We start from the raw sequence: 9,922 nt of genomic DNA, 5'->3' as shown, positions 1-9,922 counted from the left end.
CCACAAAGGATGTAAATTGCAGATTGAAAGGAGAAGTATGACCAGAGATTATATATTATAGGGAAATGAGAGGGTCTGTATCTCTTTGGAGAAGGCGTAACGGCTAATGCCAAGTTTACACTACAGGATTTTAAGCCAGATTTGCAGGTTAACGAGCTCACTGACAGGTTGGTCTGTGATCGGGGGAGATCAGCGAGTGATCGGCGCTCAGCAATCTTTATGTGTGAACTACTCAACGACAAATCAAAGAGGCTCGCTGATGCGTCACTGACACCTCACAGACACCAGACAAATATCTAGCATGCTAATATCTGGATAAACAGAGCTTGATTGTGATGAGTTTGGTCTTCCATCTCTCAGTCCTCTACACCAGTACTGATCCTGATCAGATGTAACAGCTCCAACAATACTGAGAGTGTCTCTGTTTACAGTATAACGCTCAGACTTCTGTAACTTCACACTGGATCTGCTGCCTTTATACCACTCATATCTCCACTCATGTGTCCAGTCTCTCCACTCATTTATCCGGTAATTTCTCCAGATCCAGTATCTGTAAGTCTCTATCTCACACTTCAGATTGACTCTCTCTCCAGTGAATACAGATCTGTCTGGTGTCACAGTCAGTGTAGATGTGGGTAAATCTGTGAAGAAACACAAATCGTCTCAGGTTACAGATGTAACCCTGGTTCCCTGAGTAGGGAACGAGACGCTGCGTGGTAACGCATTGGGAACCTTCTGCGTGATGTCGTCACTGAAGCACTCATGTATCTAACCAATCGCGTAGAGAGACGTCAGAGACGGGTGACGTCACGGACCAGGAAACTATAAAGCATACCCGGATGCAGAGCACGCTAGCTTCTGGATAAGACAAATGCTCGCAAGTATGCAGGGGGTACGGCAGGAGACGCAGCGTCTCGTTCCCTTATTCAGGGAACCAGGGTTACATCTGTAACCTGAGACGTTCCCTTTCGTGGGTACTGTCGACGCTGTGTGGTAACCGTAGCGGCAAATACTTGCCGTAGCGGCAAATACTTGCCAAGTTATCTTGGCAGAACTGATGACCCCGGAGTGGAGCCAACATCAAGGTTATAAAACCTTACAAACGTGAGCTGGCATGACCAGCCAGCCGCGTCACAGATGTCACCGATGGAGACACCTGACATCAAAGCTTTTGATGCCGCCATACCCCGCGTAGAATGGGCACGAACATTTAAGAGAGAAGGCTGTCCGGCCGCATCATATGCAAGTGTGATGGCCTCGACCACCCACTTGCTCATCCTCTGCTTAGATGCAGGGCCCCCTTTCTTAGGGGACCCATAACAGACAAAAAGCTGATCGGACTTACGCCACAGGGCAGCTCTGTGGACGAAAGTATCCAAAGCCCTTACAGGGCAGAGCAGATTTAGTCTTTCCTGATCCGAAGATTTAAAGGGAGGAGGATAGAAAGCCTGGAGCACAATGGGACCTGGAACGTGGGTAGGGACCTTAGGGACATAGCCCGGTCTAGGATGCAGGAATGCTTTCACCATTCCTGGAGCAAATTCAAGGTATGAAGGAGCAATTGACAGTGCTTGTAAATCTCCTATCCTTTTCAAAGAAGTGATAGCAAGTAAAAAGATAGTCTTTAGAGTGAGGAACCTCTCAGGGACCTCCTCTAGTGGTTCAAAGGGCGCCTCAGCCAACCCTTGTAAAACCACGGCCAGGTCCCAGGCCGGAATCCTTGTGCGCACTGGAGGCCTCAACCTCAGTGTGCCACGGAGGAAGCGAGTGACCAGGGGGTCTCGACCCACCGAGAGGCCACCTACAAGGGGAATATGAAAGGCTGATATAGCCGCAACGTAAACCTTCAATGGTGAAGGGGATAGGCCCTCCGAGAACTTTTCTTGGAGAAATGTAAGCACGTGGCTAATAGAGGCGTGGACAGGGTCCACATTAATACGTCTGCACCAGGCAGAGAACAGATTCCACTTGTATGAATAAAGCTTCCTCGTGGCGGGAGCTCTGGAGTTTAATATGGTCTCCACAACCTCGGTTGGGAGACCAGCATCTACGAACCTGGCCCCCTCAGAGGCCAGGCCCATAGTTTCCATAATTCTGGGCGGGGATGTATTATCCGACCGCCCGCTTGTGACAGGAGGTCCTGTCTGAGAGGAAGCTCCATTGGGGAGCCGTCTAATAGGGACACTAGGTCCGAGAACCATATTCTGGTTGGCCAAAAGGGGGCCACCAATATTAGGCTGACCCCCTCCCGGCGTACTTTCTCCAGAACTCCCGGGAGTAAGGCGATCGGGGGAAATGCGTACAGACGCCGCCTCGGCCACGTCTGCACCATGGCATCCAGCTCCAGAGGTGCTGGATGGGTGAGGGAGTCCCAGAGTGGACACTGGGTTGACTCCCCCGAGGCAAAGAGGTTGACTTCTGCGCGACCGAAATTTTTCCATAGGAGATCCACCACTTCTGGGTGAAGTCTCCACTCCCCGGGCCTCGGGCCCTGCCTCGACAGGGCGTCCGCTCCCATATTTTGGTGCCCCGGGATGTAAGCTGCTCCCTTGGGCCCACAGGAGGATCTGACCGCAAACCCCCCTGATGATTTATATAGGCGACCACAGCAGTGTTGTCCGTGCGGACCAACACATGATGGCCTCTCAGGTCTGGGAGAAAGTGTTTTAATGCCAGAAACACCACCATCATCTCCAGCCGATTTATGTGCCAGGAGCGCTGATGGACCTCCCATGAGCCCTGAGCTGGACGGCCACTCATGATCGCCCCCCAGCCCGTGAGGGAAGCATCTGTTGTAAGCATTACGCAATGACCAGAAGTCCCCAACACGGGTCCCTGGGACAGGAGCCAGGGATCTTTCTCATGACCAGAGCACGAAGGCATCGTCATGAGACTTTGATCATGCGAAAAGGATTTCCCCTCGGGGAGAATCCCCTGGTCCTGAGCCACCACTGTAAGGGTCTCATGTGAAGAAGGCCAAAAGGTATCACGTTGGACGCAGCTACCATCAGACCCAACAGCCTCTGGAACTGTTTTACAGTGAGTGACTGACCTAGTTTCACCCCTTTAACGGCTGTTAAAATGGCACTCACACGAGCGGGAGACAGATGTGCCCGCATCGTGGTGGAGTCCCAAACTACACCCAGATAAGTGATAGTTTGAACCGGAATTAGCACACTCTTTTTTGCGTTGAGCCTCAACCCAAGCCTCTCCATGTGACGCAGAACAACATCTCGATGCTGGACTGCCAGTTGCTCTGACTGAGCTAAAATCAACCAATCGTCGATGTAATTCAGTACGCGGATGCCCTGAAGCCTCAGCGGGGCCAGAGCCGCATCCACGCACTTCGTGAATGTGCGGGGTGATAACGATAGGCCAAACGGAAGAACCTTGTACTGGTAAGCTTCGCCCCCGAAAGCAAACCTGAGTACCTTCCTGTGAGAAGGATGGATAGACACATGAAAGTATCCATCAAATATGTATGGAAGCAGTGCTGGTTGATAACTGATGTACAACAAATTATATCGGGGTAAAAAGAGGTTAGGTGAACATTCTGGGAACGTTCTGGGAAGGTTAGGGGAACATTCTCCAAAACAGCAGGGAATGTTCTATTTACATAAAAGAAAACTTTCCTGGCTAACCAACAGTGAACGTTAGGATGTATGTTCTGGGAACCAAAAATTGTTAGCTGGGACGCGTCCTCATGGAAACAATAAAGAGAAACATTCTAAAATAACAGTCGCCTTAACTCTGGGGAGGTCAGCCAGAATGTTTCACTGGCTGAATGTTTCCAATCTTTTTGTGTGATCTACTCAATGACGCATCAAAGAGGCTCGCTGATGCATCGCCGACACCTCACAGACACCAGACAAATATCTAGCATGCTAAATATCTGGATCTCTCGGCCGACTCGATATCCTGTGGTGTTACGTGTCGCGATGCAACAGCCAATCAAATATACACTAATGTCTATGGAAGCAGTAATAACAATCCATTCAAATATAATTTGCCGACATTTATTCATATCAGATACATATTGTGTAAGTAACTATAAAGCTCACTCACTCTATTGTTTTCCCAGTTGTATTTCATATATTGCGGGACAAATGGATGAATTCACATTATATATTAAGATCAAGGTCATTATATAGGTTTTTAAATGACAAAACACTCACTTGATTGGTTGTGTGATCATGATCATGCAGACAGTTTATGAGGACAATGATGTTCAACTCACCCTTCACAGAGAGAGAAACAGAGCTTGATTGTGATGAAACTGATCTTCAGGGAAAACTATTCTGTAAATGTTTTACAAAACTATGTAGTTTATCCATTATTTTATCTCATATTTAATATCATATTAGCAACATAATATTGCTGTTGGAGCTTCAATGAGCACATAATGCAGAAAAAAAAACATTTGTTTTCTATGCAAGACATTTCATTTTTGTTTTTAAATACATCAAAAATGTTTGTAATTATAGGTAAAAAATAAAAATGATATACTAATATTAATGTCTAGTCTGCATGTTTATTCTTTTGTATTCACACAACTGCAGGTTGTACAATATTTATATAATTTAAGACAGTAAAAAATAGTGCCAAATCAAACTTGCAATGTGATGAGGTCATGTGACAGTTTGAATCATTGTGGCATAATATGATCTGTTTCACATACTATTAAGAAATAATACAGTATAATATGTTGAATTCAGTAAGCAGTAAGATATTTTCTAAACAAAACCACCATTGGATGTGTGTTATTAAATGCAATTGAAGTGTAATTAGTGACCAACACAGAAGTATTTTTGTTGTGTTTCTGTTTTATCAGCACTTCATGAGTGTTGTGTTTTTAAGATTAAATTTAATGTTAAAAATACTTAAGCTTTAAAATGCATTTTCAGATCTCCATTCAGTTTCATTCTGTTTTGCTCCTTCAAATATTGTTTTGAACAAGAACGGAGAGAACTAGAATGAACATTTCCGGCAGATGCTACAGTGTATGTATGATTGCAGGAGAGACAACCACCATGTACCATAGACTGTAAAAAAAGATGGACGACGCGATGCCGCTTCCTTTCATATTGTAATGAACTGAATGTAAAACAAACGACGATGGGTGCTGACTATGGAGGACCAGGAGTGCCACTTAAAAATAATTCTTAAAAATAAGAATCAATTGATTAATTTTATAATTTAAAATGTATATTATGAATCACTTTTTTTATAGGCAAATTAATAGACATATTTAAAGTTGTTTATTTAATTCCTGTTTATAAATGTAGTTTAATAAAACAATAAAACAATACATTTAATATAATAATATTTTTTGAATGTACAAATAGACACATTTGAAACTGATTATTTAATTATTTTTTTTTAAAAGAAGATCAATAAAACAATAAAAAGTACATTAGTAAATCATTTTAAATGCACATTTAAATCACTTTTTTTTAAAAGAATTTGGCAGATGCTTTTTTCTCTCTATTTACCAATTGCTTTTCTTTGTCGGTTTGCCAAATGCTTTTCTTTATCCATTTGTCAATAGAGTGGTAAAATGCCATTGGACAGTACACACGTGGGAGCAACCAATCAACTTTCGCCTCAATTTGAAGAACCAACCCTCTCTCAGACTCACTGTCATTGGACAGTTAGAGATCAAAGCTTCATCCTGCTTTAATTTGGTTTTGTGGTGCCATTTTAATGTCTTGCGCGTGAGTTATTGTGCATAAAACATAGTGCAAGTACCATGGCTGACATTGCTAATATTTTAAGACAACTTGCCAATGAAGTGGATAGTGGTTCTCTATCAAATGTCCCAGACTGAACAGCCACTCTGGAACGTAAGGGCATAACGCAGTGGACAAGAAAAGTTGCTTATCTTTTTAAAAAGTTGTTGTTTGTCTGTATGCGAAATTGTTTATGTTCACATATGACGTTATGCCAATACTATGACATATAATTTGACATATGACACATAATATGACACATTAAGAAGGAGGCATTTGTCACGTCGCGCAGCTCTCATACGGTGTAAATTTGATTCAGTTTTAATCAGACACCCGCCCGCCTCCTGGCCTAGTTACACACACACACACACACACACAGGCGCACACAAAACCAATGTTGCCAACGAAGCAACTTTGTCACTAGATTTTGCTCTTTTTGAATAAGGCTTGGCTTACATCCAGTGGAAAAATATTGCCAATATGGCCTCACGACCAAGGTTTTTCTCTCCCAGCTTAAATTTATTGTTTTATTAAAGCTGCAGTCCACAACTTTTTTGTGTTCAAAATTTACAAAAATTATATAATGAGAATATACAACATGAATCCATTTTCCAAACTGTGTTTTTGTCTTATCCTGAATCATTATGGTACACTTATAATAAGTGTTTATATTCAGACTATTTCAGATCAGATTGGTAGGACTCGCCGCAGAGTATCACAGTAACTGCGTGACTCGCCCATAGACTGTAAAAAAAGATGGACTTCCATTGTATTGAACTGAAGCCAAAACGGACGCTGATGGGCGCTGACTCGTTACGCAAAAACGTCAAAAAAAAAAAAAAAAGTTTGGAACCAGGGCATGCGCAGAAAGACTCGTCAGTGGAGCCTGGAGGCCAAGTCGCGGTATCAAACGTCCGCCCAGACGATTGGATCATCATTGATGTATTTTAAATAGGCTATATAAATTATACGTAATTTGAAATTCTACCTATAAAATAATAGGCTATTCTGTTTCTAGAGCAATAATATTTTTGAAACAGCAAATTCAATAGATGAACTCAATATAATATGCCTCTAGAAACTCTAAAATGTCAGAAACGGTCCTGCCATTTTAAATAAAATGTTTAAATTAACGTTACAGGAGATCGTTTGCTGTAGACAGTGCTCTATAATTAATTGGAGTAAGCTATCATTAGTTTTATCCTGCTAATTATTATTTTATACCCATAAAAATAATTATAACTGCCAGATAACGATCACCTGCTTTTTTTCCGTCTTGGCTAATGTTAGGCGTGTTATCTTAACTAATAACGTTTATTAATTAGCTTATGAAGTCCACATTTAACGTTAACAAGAAAAGCTCAGATATCCGTCACCTCCTGTAGGTCAGTTAATACAGTTTACTGCTGAACAGCTCATTTTGTCGGTGTGAAATAACACAGGAATTGAAAATTAATAGTTATTTATTTATCTTCAATCTCCCCTCGAAGCTCCGACAGTCCTCAGACAAGCTGTCAATCAACTGTGAATCACGATGACACGCCCCGTTTCTATAGCACCAAATTGCTAGCTAAAATCAAACTTATCACGAAAACAAACAATTGAATATAAATCAGCGTGATAACAATTACCTTAAATGACCAAAACCATCTTTCGGAAAATTTTATTTGAAGCATAACTTATTTTTATGTTTTAACTTAAGTCTCATTCGTCTGCATTGAGCGGGCGGGCTTTATGACCTGTACTGCATCCAGCCTCCAGGGGGCGATCAAAGAGCCCGCAGCTTCACTTTCCAGGACGTATGAGGCACACCCGGACTTGCCATAGAACTGCACGCGTCTTGCGGAAGAACATTGTATGTCTGTTTATTAACCGCTAGAGGGCCAAAAATCGCGGACAGCAGCTTTAAACTACATTTAAAAACAGAAATTAAATAAACAACTTTAAATATGTCTATTAATTTGCCTATAAAAACGTGATTCATTTATATACATTTTTATGATTGAATTATTAAATTAATTAATTGATTCTTCATTTTATTTTTAAGTGGCACTCCTGGTCTACCATAGCTGATACGTTACGCAAAAACATCAGTTTGGAGCCTGGGCATGCACAGAAGGAATCGTCAGTGGAGCCCGGAGGCAGAGTTGCAGTATGAAACTTCCGCCCAGACGACTGCGTCATCATTGATGACTATATAAATTATACACAATTTAAAATTCTACTTAATAAAATAATAGGCTATTCTGTTTCTAGAGCAATAATATTTTTGAAACAGCAAATTCAGTAGATAAACTCAATATAATATGCCACTAGAAACAACTCTAAAATGTCAGAAACAGTCCTGCCATTTTAAATAAAGTTAAACTAACGTTACAGGAGATCGATTGCTGTAATAGTGAAAAATGGCAGATGTAGCGATAATGACTGACATGATCCATGATATCATGATATTTTTAGTGATATTTGTAAATTGTCTTTCTAAATGTTTCGTTAGCATGTTGCTAATGTAATGTTACATGTGGTTAAAGTTACCATCGTTTATTACTGTATTCACGGAGACAAGAGCTGTCGCTATTTTCATTTTTAAACACTTGCAGTCTGTATAATTCATATACACGACTTCATTCTTTATAAATCTCTCCAACAGTGTAGCATTAGCCATTAGCCACGGAGCATAGCCTCAAACTCATTCAGAATCAAATGTTGTAAACATCCAAATAAATACTATACTTACATGATCTGATGCTGCATCACGAACACTTTGTAAAAGATCCATTTTGAGGGTTATATTAGCTGTGTAAACTTTGTTTATGCAATGATAAAGTCGAGAGCTCTGGGGAGGCGGAGAGCGCAAGCAATTAAAGGTGCAGCATCCCTGAATTGGCGCATTTCAAATTATGCCCCAAAATAGGCCATTAAAAAAATTATTTAAAAAAGGTCTATGGGGCATTTTGAGCTGAAACTTCACATACACATTCAGGGGACACCTTAGACTTATATTACATCTTGTAAAAAAACGTTCGATGGCACCTTTAACTAATAACATTTATTGATTAGCTTATAACGCCCACATTTAATGTTACCAAAAAAAAAAAAAAAGTTCAGTGATCTGTCCAATCGTGTAGGTCGGTTAGTACAGTTTACTGCTGAACAACTCATTTTGTCAGTGGGAAATAACACAGAAATTGAAAATTAATAGTCAGTTATATCTTCAATCTCCCCTCAAAGCTCCGTCAGTCCTCAGAGAAGCTGTCGATCACAACTGTCAATCATGGCGACACACCCAGTTTCTATAGCATCAAATTGCTTGCTAAAATCAAACTTATCACCAAAACGAACAATTGGATATATATATCAGTGTCATAACTACCTTAAATGACCAAAACCATCTTTCAGAAAATTTTATTTGAAGCATAATTTATTTTTATGTTTTGACTCAAACCTTGCCCTCTCCATTCAAAAGAACAAGACTTATGACCTGTACTGCATCCAGCCACCAGGGGGCGAACAAAGAGCCCGCAGCTTCGCTTTCAGGACGTATGAGGTACACCTGGGCTGCGTTCAGCCCCGACAAAACGTTGCAAAACGTTTTTTTTAAACGGAAACGGTGGTGCGTTGAACACCCCATTGTGATGACGCAAGAGATGCAACTATGGCAGCTGAGAAGGCCATACTTTGTGTTCTTTCTGAAGAATTTTCGGAGCCTGATTAAATCGGTATAAATACGTGTTTAATACTGCAAAATACACTCGATGTTACAGTAATTGCCTTTGCCGTCCAGAATAAAAGAGGACATCCCAATCGAAGGAATTTGTAGAAACTTCTGCTTATTGTGATACAACATTTGCCTTTGTTTATGAAAGTTTATGAAAGTATCACTCCACAATACAATAGCAAAATTGTATAGTATTTTTATGTTACATTAATCAGTGTCTAGCACACATTCGGATATGGATCAGAAGACATTACAAATAAATGATATTTAGACAGACTTAAAGATGTTCCAGATCTATACTTGTGCTCTTATTGTTTAAGTTATTTTGCCATTAATGTAAATACACATGTGCAAACAATATAAATTTGCTCTAATAATATGCTGAATTTATTTTGTTGTTAATGACATTTACGAGCTGTCTCTTTAATACCGCGTGGTTTATATGTATGTTGATGCTGATTGGGTTGACATTTTT

The 9,922-nt window shown here is 40.8% G+C and overlaps 1 protein-coding gene across 1 annotated transcript in view; it reads right to left on the bottom strand.

Annotated features, from left to right (window-relative positions):
* Window positions 1–264: 264 nt before the first annotated feature.
* LOC137030750 (obscurin-like) overlaps window positions 265–9,922 on the bottom strand; it is a 43,240-nt gene continuing 33,582 nt past the window's right edge. Inside the window, exon 4 of the mRNA XM_067401186.1 lies at window positions 265–641. Within this exon, the coding sequence (XP_067257287.1) occupies window positions 265–641 (377 nt within the window). The remainder of the gene's footprint in view (window positions 642–9,922) is intronic.

Source organism: Chanodichthys erythropterus, chromosome 11 (assembly GCF_024489055.1).
Source record: "Chanodichthys erythropterus isolate Z2021 chromosome 11, ASM2448905v1, whole genome shotgun sequence".
In the NCBI taxonomy this organism is placed as follows: domain Eukaryota; kingdom Metazoa; phylum Chordata; class Actinopteri; order Cypriniformes; family Xenocyprididae; genus Chanodichthys; species Chanodichthys erythropterus.
Note: the sequence above shows the minus strand (reverse complement) of the source record. Positions and strands in the feature narration are given on the sequence as shown.